General features: G+C 32.5%; 2 protein-coding genes across 3 annotated transcripts; both read left to right on the top strand.

Moving 5' to 3' along the window:
• Window positions 1-1,773: 1,773 nt before the first annotated feature.
• SCP2 (sterol carrier protein 2) lies at window positions 1,774-3,207 on the top strand. The gene is made up of 4 exons (XM_078301247.1): window positions 1,774-2,045; window positions 2,134-2,194; window positions 2,473-2,572; window positions 2,966-3,207. The coding sequence occupies exons 1-4, from the start codon at window positions 1,923-1,925 to the stop codon at window positions 3,045-3,047; spliced, it is 366 nt and encodes a 121-aa protein (XP_078157373.1). The 5' UTR covers window positions 1,774-1,922; the 3' UTR covers window positions 3,048-3,207.
• Window positions 3,208-4,339: 1,132 nt separating this feature from the next.
• Window positions 4,340-7,992, top strand: LOC144552561 (alpha-amylase-like). Of its 2 annotated transcripts, none has more exons than XM_078300524.1 (4): window positions 4,340-4,857; window positions 5,167-5,613; window positions 6,448-6,921; window positions 7,413-7,992. In XM_078300524.1, the coding sequence occupies exons 2-4, from the start codon at window positions 5,305-5,307 to the stop codon at window positions 7,665-7,667; spliced, it is 1,038 nt and encodes a 345-aa protein (XP_078156650.1). In that variant the 5' UTR covers window positions 4,340-4,857; window positions 5,167-5,304; the 3' UTR covers window positions 7,668-7,992. The 2 variants fall into 2 exon arrangements, with proteins under 2 accessions (XP_078156650.1, XP_078156649.1); XM_078300523.1 differs by lacking the exon at window positions 4,340-4,857 and adding an exon at window positions 4,882-5,072.
• Window positions 7,993-17,446: the final 9,454 nt, after the last annotated feature.

The raw sequence follows: 17,446 nt of genomic DNA, 5'->3' as shown, positions 1-17,446 counted from the left end.
TTGTAATTCAGGTTAAATTTAGTGTTAAAATCAAAATAATTTTTTTGAATTATGATTGGTAATATTAATTATAAGTTATCGGATCATAAATTATAAGTCAGGGTATTGGAAAATATAAGTCAAAATATTTTTTTTTTATCGAGTACCCAATTAGTTAATGGGTTTAAATCCAGTAAGCTATTTAAACCCGATTCGATATTTGTTTGCCCCCTCTAACGAAAATCCTGGGCCCACCCCTGCTTGTTACAGTCTTATTGTAATGTGTTAGTATGGGTTTTTGTTCTATTATATCTGCTCTTATATTAACCCGACACTACATAAATATGGAAATAAATCTGCTGTGATTCTTAAGAGATCGCAGGACTATGTTATTCCATATCCATCCATACATCTGTCTAGAGATTTGTGCATAAAAAATAAGTGTTGTTGAAATTTGTGCATTTCAAAAAGTGAAAGGTTAAATTTGAAATCACAGGCTCCTCCGATCTCTTTAGAATCACACCAGATTTATTTCCCATAAATATTTGACATCATTAGAATTGTTAAAATTAGACAACTAATTTCGCTCGCATTTCCAGATAAATAAATATATAAAAAAACTAACTTCGTTCCCACTGCCTAAGAGCATCTGCATCCCTGAAATTCTTGGAGTTTCTAAATAACTGTTAACTAATTTTTAGAAATTTTGTCTCTGAAAGTTTCTAAACCCCCACATCCCTGAAACTAAAATTAGAGTTTCTTAATTGCCACATCAGCAAATAAATTACAGGAAAAAAGAATTTCAACGAATTATTTGGCTACGTCAGAGTTTATAAACAATTTCTTATTAAGAAACTTTGGAGCAAAGTTGCTAAATAAGAAACTTTGGACCAAAGTTGCTAAATAAGAAACTCATTTGCATCCCTAAAACTGGTTTAGAAATTGCCATATTAGATTAAAAACTCCAAAAGTTTCAGGAACGTAGATGCTCTAAGTTGAGGATAAATATATTCACAGAGCTGATTTGCCTTCACGCAGCGCACCAATTGTATGTTTTTTCATTTGGTCTCTGGTGATTATGCGCTGTATGAAGGTAACTTAGCATTGTCAATAACTTTGTTCTGATTTACTGAGCTGGTACACAGTGATCAATCAAAATCCTGATGTCACCGTTTCCGAATTCGCATCCTCTGAAATAACTCATATTTTACGTGACTTATTTGAAAATGTCAACCGTTCCAATACGTTCTGCACGAATCTCAAATCTCAAATAATACTGGCCCCTACGTAACCCCCGAATAGGTACCGGACACGTCGGTCACGCAAAATATGAGATATCTCAGAGGATACGCACTCATCGTTTCCCTCCCCAGTGTCAATACGAATTCTGCATTAACTCAAACAGGAATCTTTTTAGTTAATGCATCTTAACCATTCGATTAACTTCAAGATTCGTGTGAGTTAAATCCGCACTAATATTAAAGAGCCCTATGTTTTAGGTGGAGACCGGATGAGCTCCGTTTAAATCGGACGGCTGATATGTATTAACTAAAAAGATGCCTTTTGAGTTAATGCAGACGATGCGGACTCTCGCTGATCAAGGAGTCCGAATACTCTCAAGTAACTCAAAGTTTGAATTTATATTTGAGCCGTTCGATCAGAATTCGGACCAATCCAACTCTAGGTTCTACGCACAGGGAATCTCTAATTTTCGTGCTTAAACTGATCAGACGGTGCAGATATAAAATTAAATTTGAGTTAACTCAGATGAACTGAATTCCTCCCAACTGCTCCCGACTGAATCCCATCATCCACCTTCCCTCAATTAATGGAGGATTAAATAGAACAGCACGCATATCCAAGCCACCGGTCCATTAAAAGACACAACTCGAAGAAAACAGAAAAATATAAAAAGGGAAAAAAATACCAAAAAATAGAGAGAAATGGAAAGCACCTTGAAATCAGCGGCTCTACTGGAGCAGATGAAGAAGCACCTTGAAACCGACGCTGGGAAGGAATTGAAGGAGAAAGTCGGCCTTGTGTACCAACTCAACATCTCCCCCAAGGTCTCTCCGTTTTTTGTCCCTTTTGATTGATCTTTTTTGATGAAAATTGGCGAGATCTGATATCCAATTCTGTTTATTTGGTGAACAGAAAATTGGATTCAACGAGGAGATCTTCGTGGTTGATCTTAAAGAGGGCAAAGTCTCTAAAGGTTTTCGATTAATTTCCCATTTATGGTCGTTATTTGTTCAAAATAATTTCTTGTAGTGTAATTTGAGTTTAGTTTATTTTTTCGAGTATACCTCACCTAGATGCAATGAAATCTGGAATTAACCCTTTTTCAACAATTGAGGGTTCCATGTCCAAGCAGAGATGAAATAGAAATAAGATTATATCTCTTGCATTTTTCGCTCTTGATTTAATTTTACTTATCTCAAACTCAATATGAAATTTAATCTGCCTTTTTTGTTGAAATATTTCTTGTTTCAGGACCATATAATGGGAAACCAGATGCAACATTTTCATTTACTGATGACAATTTCCTCTCAATCGCCGCTGGAAAGATGAACCCACAAATTGCTTTCATTAGGTAATTTAAATTCTCTGAATTTTTATCCTTTTCTATTCATTATGTTTGTTCAATTAGTATCTGTATTAGATGAAGCAATTAGACCTAAGCTATATATATTTAATTAATTTAATTATGATTACCCTATATAGGATAACGGGTATGGAATAGTCTTTAAGAAAAACCTCATTGGTACTCGTACCAGAAAAACCTTTTACCCGTACTTGTCTTATCGAATACGGTACGTGTCGGATAAACTGGATAAAAGGGTGCCATTGACACCCCTAGTTTGGCCTACTTAGGAAACACACACAAAAAAAAAAAAGATGTACCAGCTTCTATTTTTCATGCAAGCTGAAAGACGCTTAACATATGAACTTTTTTTTTAAATGTTTTATTTGTGCTACAAAACAGAGGTGCTATGAAGATCAAAGGAAGTATTAGTGCTGCACAAAAATTCACACCTGATATTTTCCCCAAGCCTTCTAAGCTGTGAAGCAGCTAATTATGTTATTTAATACATAGAATAAATTTTATACAAATAGTATTGTAATGCTGTTCAAAATAAGATTTTCTTTGGAACAAACGAAATCTGTGTCACGATTCATTGCAATTATTTTAGCGAAAGGCAATCATTCTCCTTATTAATATTAGCTGCACAATCATTTGGAGTTCCTCTTATGACTAGTGTGATCATTTTTTGAAATTGCAATTAATATTTAAGATTGAGAAGCAAAAAAGTACCTCTGCGTCGGTCATAGGAGAGAGGTGTTGCTTTAATTTTATTATTTTTTAGAGTAAATTTCGCCCTAGGTCACTAAACTTTGCTATTTGTCACGAATTGGTCACTTAAATTTGATTTGTTTCTTTTTAGTCACTCAACTTTGTTATTTCTCCCAATTAAGTCACTCTATATTTTTACATCCAAAATCTTAACGGAATATTCCCATTCCGTCCAAATAATTAACAGAATATACTCATTCCATCCAAAATATTAACATAACGAGTATATTTCATCCAAAATACTAACGGAATGAGTATATCCAGTTAGTATTTTGGATGAAAAAGTATAAAAGGACTTGATTGTGACAAATAACAAAGTTGAGTGACTAAAAATGAACAAATTAAATTTGAGTGACCAATTCGTGACAAATAGCAAAGTTTAGTGACTTAGGGTGAAATTTACCCTATTTTTTAGCTTTGCACTTGATCAGTCTGATATTCTCTATTGGTGTAACCTCTACTGAGCTTTAGTGGGCTTTATCCAAAGTTATGGGCCGCAATAATACTAAATAATATTATACAATTTGTTGATCTGTAGGCGGCCGGGGCAGGATTACTTCCCTCTCTCTATTTTGCAGAATTGCTAGGGAAGGGTGAAGCGCAAAACACGACATAATTTATTAACTTATCTTATTTAAATTAAATCAGTTGCAAATGTGCCACAAATTTCCACTAAAACCGGAATTGGTTTTAAATTTTTTTTAATAAAGACGGGCTTGACCTTGTTTTTTCTCATAAATAAAAAAAGAGAAAGAGAAAGACGGGCAATAAATCTGCTACGATCCTGAGGGATTGTAGGTCCTACGATTCTAAATCCAACCTTTTAGTTTTTTGGTTGTTCGAATCTCCATAGATATTGTTTTTTATGCACGAATCTCAAAACAAATTAAAGGTTGGATTTAGAATTGTAGGACCCTACAACCCCTTTTAGGATCGTAGCAGATTTATTTCCGAGAAAGACGGGCTCAACCTTTTTTTTTTTTGTGACAATTTCTACTGATTTGGACCTGAAATAAAAATTTAAATATAGTTTCTAGAACTAGAGTACTAAAATCTAATCGTTCACGTAAAGCAGTCCTGATCTTATCAAGTACATGCGGTGAAAGAAAACCGTGGCAGCGGCGTGTCAATGTGGCACTCTTATCATGTAAAAGCCGATGAAAAGAAGGCCAATTTACCAGTTGGTTCACCGTTCACACACTAATGCCAGAACAGAGAAGTAGAGCTGTAGAGAACCAATTTTGTTCATTATATACCTCATTACCTCTGTCTCTAGCTAGCATGACTGACCTGTTGAATCTCCATCAAAACCTATATCCTCTTTGTCTCGTTGCAACTTGCAAAGGTGGAGTTGGATATTGATCGCTGCTATGTCTGGCCAAAATTTGTAGCAATTAATGAACAGCTGAGCAGCCAAGCTTTGACTCTAGTATAGATAAAAGGATGCACCCCCCTTGAATTGCGTAAACGGTTTATGTGGTTTGTGCGTTACTGGGCCTTCATGTCATCACAATGCGACACTAGTACATTTCACACTTTCTTCTCTAGTCCTTTCTATATATATAAGCAGCCTGTTAGAGGATTTAGTCTACTTTACTTTTCCAATTTAAAAAAAAATAGAACAAAAGGAAAGACAGATTTTGGAGAAATCATGAGGGGAAGATTTAGGGTCTTGTTTCTGGTTTTAGTTTTACTCGTTCTAGCACCACAATTGACAGATGCTCAAATCCTCTTTCAGGTCAGAATTCAACCTGCACACGTAAAATAATGAAATGCCATAAATCACTCGTAATCCAAAACAATTGTTTTTGTTTAAATTTATTTTTGTGTAGGCTTTCAACTGGGAATCATGGAGGAAAGAAGGAGGCTGGTACAATTTTCTCGGAGGCCGAGTGCAAACAATCGCAAACGCTACCGTGACGCATGTGTGGCTTCCCCCGCCTTCTCACTCGGTTTCTGAGCAAGGTTACATGCCGGGACGGCTTTATGATCTGAACGCAACACGATATGGAGACCAAGGGGATCTTAAGGCTCTGATCAGAGAATTTCATGCAAGAGGAATCAAATGCATTGCAGATATCGTCATCAACCATCGCACTGCTGAGCGGCAAAATGCGCAAGGAATTTATAATGTCTTTGAGGGTGGGACCACTGACACAGATCTCGACTGGGACCAGAATATGATATGTAGCACCGACACCATCTTTGGTGGCACTGGAAACCCTGACACAGGGTTAGATTTTGGTGCCGCGCCCGACATAGACCATCTCAATCTGAGGGTGCGTTTACTGAATAATCTTATTACACCAACTTTTTAATTGCAGAATTGAATTAATGTAAATGAGATTACTACATCAAATTTATATATTGCATCTAGGAGTAGTATATAACTATATACTATGTCAAAACTGTAAACAACTAAAAGGTATATTGCTTCTAGAAATTTACCCGAGAAAGAAAATTGAGGTGCTCATGCTTTTGTGATGTTTAGTGCCGATTATCAATACAAAATTAAGTATTTTTTGGCATAAGATGCTAGAAGTAATAGATGTTGTTTGTTTACCAGATGAATAACGTTTAAGAGAACTGTGAAAGAAAAAATAATCTAATTTACAAACCAATTGCTTAGCTATTTATCCAATCGTCTCAAGAAGCGCTATCACTTAACACCAGATATTTTAACAATTTTGTTGATACTTTTCGAATCAAATCATATAAAGTGGAAAGTTAAAAAAAATATAGGTGTGTTCTTGAAAATATGAATAACCTACCTAGCCACCTGCAAAATTCCTTACAATTTGATTTGGTAATGATCATTACATATATGACGAAAAATTCATTGAATTTTATCATTTAATTATAGACACGATACATCATATAGATCATGCCTCTGATATTGAGATGACAATTATCAGTATTGTCAAGATAATCAGTTATTAACTCAACCCTCCTCTTTTCTAGAAACTGATAGCATAATAACATACTTATAACCTCATAATTTTCAGGTGAGTTCAGAAAAAAACTCTCTGCATCTAGCATTAATCGATATAAATTCGGGACAAACTTTATTTTACTTGTGAATGAAACTATATAATTAATGCCGAATTGTACAGGTTCAGCGTGAAATCTCAGCTTGGCTAAACTGGCTGAAGAATGAAATTGGCTTTGACGGCTGGCGTCTCGACTTCGCCCGAGGCTTCTCTGTCGACATTGCAAAGATTTACATCCAGAACAGCAAACCTGACATTGCAGTGGCTGAGATATGGAGCCCACTAGGTGGCGGAAGTGCTGGTCAAAATGCGCACAGAGAGGAGTTGGTTAACTGGGTGGATAAGGTAGGCGGCACTGCCACTGCATTTGATTTTACGACAAAAGGGGTGCTTCAAAGCGCAGTGCAAGGCAAGTTGTGGAGTTTGAGAGACCCGCATGGAAAGGCACCTGGGATGATTGGTTGTTGGTCAGAGAAGGCAGTTACTTTTGTTGATAATCACGATACCGGTTCGACACAGAATCTGTGGCCGTTTCCTGCTGATAAGGTCATGCAAGGTTATGCATATATTCTCACACATCCAGGGATTCCATGCATAGTAAGTTTAATTCCACCAAGATAAATTTCAGATTTTTTTCATCACTATATGGGAAGGTAATGTTAAAACTTTCTTAGTTTAATCCTTAGTTGTACGTATACCATAGTGAAGATTGTGTAATAACTAATAATGAGGACTACCATAAAACCTGATGAGATTGACCCGGTTCAGGTTTGTTGATGGTTCTCCTAAGACTGGTTTAGCTATTGTTGATTTGCAGCAATTATAAATTTACAAGTTCCTGTTCATTTTTTGTCTACACAACTTCACAGTTTATTTGAATAAATCTGATAAATAAATTAGTACTCAAGAACTGAATTAGTATGTTTAATAATTTATTGCTTACTGGTGCTCAATCAGTGGTACAAAACCCATGTACCAGCACCTTAAACATCCCATCTGTACCAGAACCAACACCTGATCCAAACCAGTATTGAAATTCAAAATTATAATGCTTTATAATTCACTATTAATTTTATTTCTTTTTTAAGTTTTACGATCATTACTTTGATTGGGGTCTAAGGGACGAGATTCGCAACCTGGCAATGATTCGGAGACAAAACAGGATTCACCCGGCTAGTGTTCTACGCATCATAGCTGCTGAGTCTGATATATACGTTGGATCTATCGATGAAAAGATCATTGTTAAGATTGGACCAAGATACAATGTCAGCAATCTTGTTCCTCACAATTTCAAATTAGTTGCTCATGGAAGAGATTACGCAGTTTGGGAGATGAAGAGGTGATTGATTATTAATTACAGGGGTTATATTTGGCAAAATTTGCTTATTGTTCTTATTATTACTTTTTAATCTTCTTTTCAACTAGTTGCTAGAACAGAAAGGGATCAGTGGTTAAATGACAGTTTTTTTTTCCCTGTTTTATGATCATGGCCCAAACTAAATTACCAGGTAATTATGTTTCTTGGCATATAGCTTGACACCACACTAATTGGTTCATACTCCACACTTTTGATTAAAAATATGGTTGTACTCCGTATGGTTTTCCATTGTCTCTAAATGTAAAGAATGAAATATGTTGTTTCTTGAGTTATATTTTGATTATTGATAAGTTTTTAGAATTAACAGAAGCTAATTTTCTAATCTCCAGAAATTGGCTTGATACTTCTTTGTCTTTTGCTGCAATAATTAATCACTTTAATGGATATTAACTATTAATTATTGAAAATTATATGGTAAATAATTTAAAATAAATTACTATTTTACAAACATGCGGGGTCGAAATGTTTAACTCGAACACAAAATATGGAAACCAAATTAAATATATATAGAAACTTTTAAGATTACAATAAAAGATATCAATGCTGATCATTACATTTTGAGAAGAAAAAAAATACGGGGGCCATTAACTCTAAGAGAAAAGTACTACAATATATATCTCCATTCTTATATTATGCACGTAGTTGTCCTGATCCGCCAACGGTTGAGATTGAAAGATGAATTTTCAAATTGAATACTAGCCATTCAAGCACATAATTTATCTTCTTTTGATTAAATATATTTATTTTATGTGTAGAAATCTAAATTTAGTTAAAATATACTCGCCACACGGACTGCTACATGGGTTGTCACAATTAAAATTGAATAAATCCTTAGCGATCTTTTTTCTAATTTCTCATTACAGCTATCTTTGATTCATGTAATTAAATTATTTCCTTATTTTAACAGCAATTTTTTTGCTCCAAGCAGCGAAGAGGTGAGAGAGAATTTGTATTACCATTATATCCAAGTTTCAGAAAGAAAACATATAAAGCAGTGTAAAAAAATTAGGAATAATATACTGTGGATCATCCACATTTATTTGGCATCACCCGTGTATCTTTCTATTATATTTTTTCCGTTTTGAAAGATGTACAAATTTAAATGGTTGATTCTTTACGGATGACAGTATAAAATCGATAGTATTTTTGTATATACTATAAATTGATTATTTTAACATGGAGCATAAAATAAATTATTACTTATTTTATGCAATGGCGTCTACGTGCTTATCTCCAAAAAAAAAAAAAAAAAATAGAACACCAATTGAATATAGCAACAAAAAAACACATCAAAAAGGAAATTAAATATGATCTAAACATGTAATAAATTATATCCGTGGTAATATATTAATATAAGCATAAAATAAAAATTATTATTCCAATTAACTTTATTTCAGTAATAGAACTAAAAACTTAAAAAAATAGAAAATTTGTTGAAATTAAGCATATAGCATTATTCTTAATGATCATACGAAGGTCTTCATTTTCATTCATTGTTTCGTTGGTTTGAGAAGCTTCACTATGATAGTTGTCAAAGAGAAGGATGATCAGAGTTACCGACAAATGCTTCATAATTCTGTGATAAGTTACGTACTTCAATTATGCAAATTCTTTCATCCGTCTTTCTATCATTAATTTCAAAATGACAATTAATTCGACATGTCTCTACTGTCTTTTCTCTTTAATTAATCTAAAGACACTCCGTGCATCACAATATTGACCACCTCTATCACATTGTAAAACCACATATTTGTCTGGTTTTTAACATTGATAGATCATGTGTATCCTTTAGTCGAGTAAAATGCTCTAATACCATTGAGCAAATATTCACGAGTTTCATAATATAAATTGAGTATTCAAGTTTTTCGGCCTCTTGGTCGAATGAAATTACCGATTCATCAATAAAACAAAAAATAAAGAACAGTTAAATTTGATGAACTATTTTCAAATATTAAAAATTGTGTTCCTTACCATTAATGTCATACTGTAATTTTATTATTAAAAAGCTTAACTTTATTTTTCAAAAGTTTATCTAAAAAGTCAGGTGGCAGAGAAAATATTGTAAAAAAGAGATGTTTAAAATGTTTTATTTTTGAAAATAAAATTGAGAATAGTCAATATATATATATATATATATATATATATATATTACATGCAATTTAAAGTGGAATTTTTTTTCTCATTAGCAACTTAAGTTTTTTTCATCGAAAATATCAACTAAAAAAATAAGAATAGTTGTCAATTAGAGAAATAATATCAATTGAGTATACTATATTAATGAAGTCTATAAAAATAGAGTAAACAGTTGTTTTTAAAAAAATTCTCTCACCCCTTTGCTGCTTTGAATCAAAAGCTCGATGTTAAAATCTACACCCCTCTTCCTCTATAGTTTCGATAATAAAAATAAAAACAATCATCTATTTCCGAATTTTGTTTAGGGCTATTATATCTTTGTGAATAGATGAATACAATATTTTGTGCTGATGGAAACAATCATATCTTTCCGATGTGAAGAGAAAATGAAAAATATCTAGAACTTTTCGTGTAGATAAATGATATGTAGAGAAATTTTCATTGTTAATATAATTTCGATCAATAATATATGTAGAGAAAATCCTTATTTAAATCATTTAATTATATTTTTCCAAAAAAATTCACTTATCATTTCTCTTCTAAATCATTTAATGACTTGTCTTCCTTTTGGAGAAAATTAGATATTAAATCGCAATTATACTTCAAGAATATTTTTTTATGTTATGTTTGATCTGTTTTTTTCATTTCTTGTTTTTTCTTTTATTGTTATTTATTATTTGGATTTCTGTTTTTTTTTTCATTTGTATCTTTTATTTTCATTTAAATATATTTTTTTCTTAATTTTGTGTGAATGTTAAACCAAAAGGTCTCTTCATATTGTATTTAATTTTATAATATGTTTCCGTTGCAACGCACGGGCACGATACTAGTTCTTATATTAGGCACGTAGATATTCTAATCCATCAATGGCTATGATTGAAAGATGAAATTTTGGATTTAATATCAGCTCTCCAATCAAATTATCTATATTGTTTTGATTAAATGCATCTTTTTTATGTGTAGAAGTCTAAATTTAGTAAAAAACACACACACTACAGATATTGCCGCACGATATGTTACAATTAAAATTGGATAGAGAACAAAACTGGAGAGAAAATTAATTTATTCATTTTCTTCTTTGTTCTCTCCAACTATCTTCCATTCCTTATTTTCTTATTTAAGAATCATGATAAATGATCAATTTATTTTTAAGAATAACAAATGTTGACATCTTTTGAAAATATTTTATTCGCATTTGATATCTCCAAATTTAATATATTATTCAATTTAAGCTATAGTGAATCTTTTTAAAATTTTACTTCTTCAATTTTGATAAATAGTATGTTCAGGTTCGTTCTTAGTTTCAGTTATTAATTATATGAAGAACATATGTTGAGGAGGGATTTTAGTAACATTAACTATAATTAGTACCACAAAATGTAGCAACTAATTTATTAATACGAATTCACTTTTGCTAATTATTTTGTCCTTTTGGCTTGTGTCTATGGGATGTATATATGTTTACAAGACACTTGTCTTTTTTGATCAAATCTCTTTACTTGCATCAAAGTTTGAAATTTAAATTGTTAATCAAACTCTTGATCTTCTTCATTTTATAATATGTTTCCGTTGCAACGCACAGACACAATACTAGTACAATATATATATATATATATATATATATATATATAGAGTTAGGCTGGGGTGCTATGGATAGCATAGTGGCCTCTATGCTACGGCTCAATATTCGAGTTTTCAAAATCCAAACGGTCGATCCGAACCGTTCATCTTATTCTCCATATTAATATCTGCTTGGAGACCAAATTTTACATTTTTCTGAATTTTTTTACTATTTATTAAGTATTTTACAAAATTGTTGATCCAACGGTGGTTGCACAAAATAGTAAAACCGTTGGATTAGCGATTTTCAAAGTGGCTTAATAAATAGTAAAAAAATTCAGAAAATTATAAAATTTGGTCTCCAAGTAGATATTAATATGGAGAATAAGATGAACGGTTCGGATCGACCGTTTGGATTTTGAAAACTCGAATATTGAGCCGTAGCATAGAGGCCACTATGCTATCCATAGCACCCCAGCCTAACTCTATATATATATGTATATATATATATATATATATATATATATATATATATATATATATCTATAGTCCGGCTAAATTGCTGCTGGCAGCAGTTCTGCCCAAGTGCTGCCGGGGCTATATTAGCCGTGTGATGTCCAAACAACAAATCCAAGCTGTTAGATGTTTAATCTATATTATAATCTACTTGGAGACCAAATTTTATATTTTTTGGAATTTTTTTACTATTTATTAAGCTAGTTTGAAAACCGCTGTTTTCAGTAAATTTCTGCAGCATTGAAAACAGCGGTTTTCAAACCAGCACTTGGGCAGAACTGCTGCCAGCAGCAATTTAGCCAGACTATATATATATATATAGAGAGAGAGAGAGAGAGAGAGAGAGATGGGCTATGGTGCATTGCAATGCATGGAGGGGTTTGTGCATTGGACCATAAATTTAAAATTCAAAATTCAAATGACCGATCCAAACTGTTCATCTTGTTCTCCATATTAATATGTGCTTGGAGACCAAATTTTACATTTTTCTGAATTTTTTACTATTTATTAAGTATTTTACAAAATTGTTGATCCAACGGTGGCTGCTGATTTTACTGTTTTGTTAAGTCACCGTTGGATCAACAATTTTGTAAAATACTTAATAAATAGTAAAAAAATTCAGAAAAATGTAAAATTTGGTCTCCAAGCACATATTAATATGGAGAACAAGATGAACGGTTTGGATCGGTTATTTGAATTTTGAATTTTAGATTTATGGTCCAATGCACAAACCCCTCCATGCATTGCAATGCACCATAGCCCATCTCTCTCTCTCTCTCTCTCTCTATATATATATATATATATATATATATATAGGACTTGACTACGGTGCTATGGGTAGCTAAGAAGCCTCCCGTGCTACGGCTCAATATTCGACTTTTCAAAATTCTAACGGTCGATCCGAACCGTTCATCTTGTTCTCCATATTAATATGTGCTTCGAGACCAAATTTTATAATTTTTGGAATTTGTTTACTATTTTTTTAGATTTATTGAAAATCGTTTTTTTTCAGACAAATCTGGACCATAAAAAACAGCGATATTCAATAAATCTAAAAAAATAGTAAAAAATTTTCAAAAAATGTAAAATTTGGTCTCCAAACACATATTAATATGGAGAACAAGATGAACGGTTCGGATCGACCGTTAAGATTTTGAAAAGTCGAATATTGAGCCGTAGCACGGGAGGCCTCTTAGCTACCCATAGCATATTAGCCAAATCCATATATATATATATATATAGAGAGAGAGAGAGAGAGAGAGAGAGATGGGCTATGGTGCATTGCAATGCATGGATGGGTTTGTGCATTGGACCATAAATCTAAAATTCGAAATCCAAATGGTCGATCCAAACCGTTCATCTTGTTCTCCATATTAATATGTGTTTGGAGACCAAATTTTACATTTTTCTGAATTTGTTTACTATTTATTAAGTATTTTACAAAATTGTTGATCCAACGGTGGCTTAACAAAACAGTAAAATCAGCAGCCACCGTTGGATCAACAATTTTGTAAAATACTTAATAAATAGTAAACAAATTTAGAAAAATGTAAAATTTGGTCTCCAAGCACATATTAATATGGAGAACAAGATGAACGGTTTGGATTGGCCATTTGGATTTTGAATTTTAGATTTATGGTCCAATGCACAAACCCTTCCATGCATTGCAATGCACCATAGCCCATCTATATATATATATATATATATATATATCTTACACAACTTCTACTACTCAGTCACGGACACACATACATGAGCATATATTTCCTATTTATATTTTTCTAATGGTGGTTTAATTTAGGTAGACAATACATATTATTTCTAAATGGTTTCATGTGAATTCCACTTTGCTATGTCAGTACACAGTCTTAAATATTTTAGAATAAACTAATGGGCTTGGGCCTTAGTTCAGTGCTGAACTTCAACACTCATTCTCAGCATCGACTTGATATTGTCTTGATCTTCGGTACTCCGTGTTTATTTGAATCGTCATAGTTCTTGTTGTTTCTTTTAATTTCTGAGCTTGAAGTTGCTCAGGTGTCTACGATCGATATTCCAGAATATTCTGCAGTCGATCTTCCAGAATATTCATCTCTATAAGAGAAGGTTTTGAAATCTTCTTCTTACGCTGCCTTAGCACAAGTTGTCGTCGAGTTTTCTTCTTTGACGGATCACTTGACAAAGTGCATCTTCTTGCATGAACTCTCATCCTATATATAGTCTTCTCCACAACAACAACGATATCCCTCTATGTCGTCTCGTCATCATCACCCTTTTTGGTGATGGTCACCATCTTGGTGCTCTTTTGTGGCTTCTCCTGATCAGTCACTACGCATCTCACAACGCCGATCTCCTTCTTGACCGGTTCTTCAAAGAATCATGACTCGAAGTCGATATCCTCATCCTCAAGCTCACCAGTCTCTTCGATGTCCTCTCTACGTCGGCCACCGGCTGCATTGCAACAATTGCCACTGCGTCCCACTCTTCTTCAGTTGGGACCTCCTCTGGTGACTTCTCCTTCATGGTCACCAAGAAGCTTCCTTCATTCTTCCTGAACTGGCGCTCTCTTGCATAGTGCCCTCATCATCCGCAATTGTAGCACTCCACTCTTCTACTCCGGTATTCACCACTTTCAGCTCCTTGCCCCTCTCGGTCTCTAGGAGCTCTCCCAGAACATGAACACCTCTTGTATTGTTCATGAAAGGACTTCTTTGTCTCAAGTTGTCATCGATACCAGTTCTTGCTCAACTCTCCACGCCGACCACTATGCAGGTCCTTCTCCTCTTCATGCTTCACCATCAAATCTGTCAGCTGCTTGGCAAGAGCTTCCTGATTCCCTTCATGTGCAATAATTTATAAGGATGTGGAAAAGGTCTCTCCTTCATGTGCAATAATTTATAAAGGGGCATCTGATTCCCTTCATGTGCAATAATTTATAAGCCGAGGCCGTGGAAAAGACCTCCCCCTCTGTCCATTTCCACCTGATCCTGTTTTGTTCCATGCTTATCGAGCATTCAAAGTTTTAGAGAGATGCAATTTGAAAGTTTCAGAGAGAAAAGTATCTAATTTATGGGTGATCGAGAAACAATTTTCTTTGACTAGGTTTGGTCATAAGAGGACTTATTTGGTAATAGATATGTATATTGTGTCATATCGTGATTAGTCATGTTTTGAGATGGATCATGTATCATGCGTGTTGTGATCAATTTAAATTTTCAAGTGTTCAGTTGTGACGTAACTAAAATTATACAAATAGTTACAACACATTAGTTATGTTATGATCAAATTTGATCATGTAGCTGATCATGCATGTTTAACTTTAAATTAGTTCATGTAAGAAAATATAAAAAAAATGTCAAAAATATGAAATAATCGTAAACTAAAGAAACAGTATTGTAAAAAAAAAATTGTATACAAAAATTAATGTATTATATTATTAGGAACTTGAATTGTTATTTTGGATAAATAATAACATAATTTTATCACGTGTAGTCACGTTTAGTCGAATTATGTAACGTATTGTGTATCGTGGTATACTATGATCAAACTAATTTACGCATCATGTCATTTATCTCAAAAAATAATTATAATATACAGAATATAAATCACGTCATGTAATTGATACGGGCTCTTCAACATAATCTTTTTAAAGATAAGAAAACTAATCTTTTAGAAAAAAAAAAAAAAAAAAACTTTATGAACTCGATAATTTGTCCTTTCCTATCAGCTGAACTACTTTGAGGTTTGAGCCGATAAAACTGACGCTAGTTAATGCTGCATGCACCTAGCTATGTACACACGAAATAAGGAAATATATAGTTCCAAAATGCCTCCTTTCAATACAAGAACCACATGTATTCTTACACCGACGTGCATGAATTTAAGATATGCATGCAAGAGCAATTAAAGAATGGATATCTGCAGATTGTTTATAACTTGTGTGAATGAAAGATGTCAAGAACAACACGAGGCCTATCAACAGAGGCAGGATGGCATGCAAGTTGTGGTGATGATGATCTCAATCAAGTCTTTTCATACGCGTAAAATATGGTGAAAAGCGAAAAATGAAAAGGATAGACTTTGGTACACGTAGATTTACGCCGCTGCTGATCACCGCCTCCGATCCTTTGTTCTTATCGGTCCCCACTTTGACCGCCGCCTACTGTTTGGTGTTTGCCATTTAATGCTACTCATTTACATTTTGTTAGGATAAGATATGCGGATAAGAGTAACGATTTTTTTTCCGTTATCTTATCCGTTTTCGTATAAAATAATTTTAAAAAAAATATATATAGATATATATTTGTATAAACATGATATGATATAATAAAGTTTTATATTTTATTAAATTTTCATAATACAAATTAGTTGTATTTATTATTATTATTTTCTTGTTTGGAAAAATATTTTATCAAAAATATAAATCGAAATATCAATGACACTTTTCTATTTATTTATCTGACCCGTACCGTATTAAAAAGACGAATAAAAGTAAAGATTTTTTTTTTATCATAAAGGATACGAGTATGAAAATATTTCCACCCAACTCATATCGTACCGTCGACACCCCTATGTACATCTTACCTTTTTATAATTTTAGTATCTATCTCAAATCAAATTAATTAATATATGTTTTGCGTAGTGTATTTTATTTGTATTGTTTATTTTAATGAATATTTTATATAACAATATAAAATTATAGAATTCGAATGATAATATATATATTAAAATGTTAGATGGCTTGATTTTTAATCTTTACTAAAAAAAGAATAATTTATAATATTTATAATAACATATATAGTGATATAATACTACTTTTATGGGTCCTTTCATTTAAAACTTTAATGAATTAATTTATTTTTCCATATATTATGCATTGCTTATAATTTGATATTAACTATTAGTTATATATATAAAAAAAATCTCATTTCTAAACTACAACTATTAAATTAATTATTGCAATCCAAAAATCGGAGATAATTCATATACAAAAGTAAAGAAACGAAAATTGGACACAAATTTTCCTTTCTCTCTCTCTTCGCATATAATTTTTAGTCATGCATGTTTACATCATATGATTAAATTCAACATAGAAAAATTAGATCAAAGGTGTTTTAATCAAAATGCATGTAAATATACTACAAAGTAGAAATACTAACTATCAAATCAATTGAAAATAATTTTTATATGATAACCGATCTGTTAAAGGAACAACAATTTACTTGTGTCAATTCTAGTTTCCGTCGATTATATTGAATTCTGATCATTCTACATCAGATACTTATTTTTATATTATTGTCCAACAAAAAAAATTTAGGAGTTGTATTGAGTTTTTTCTGACCACAATGATTTAGTTGATATGATTTGTATTAGGTATGTTGGATATTGTCATTGAATAGTATCCAACTTAATTAAGTTTAAATCATCTCAATATCATGACTAAGTCAGCTTAATTTTCTTACTAAATCTCAAAAAGCCAACATTTCATGATGAAACTAAAAATTAATTGGTACACCTTGTGTTGACAAAGATATA

The sequence above is a fragment of the Carex rostrata genome, chromosome 4 (genome assembly GCF_964058835.1).
Source record: "Carex rostrata chromosome 4, lpCarRost1.2, whole genome shotgun sequence".
NCBI lineage: Eukaryota > Viridiplantae > Streptophyta > Magnoliopsida > Poales > Cyperaceae > Carex > Carex rostrata.
Note: the sequence above shows the minus strand (reverse complement) of the source record. Positions and strands in the feature narration are given on the sequence as shown.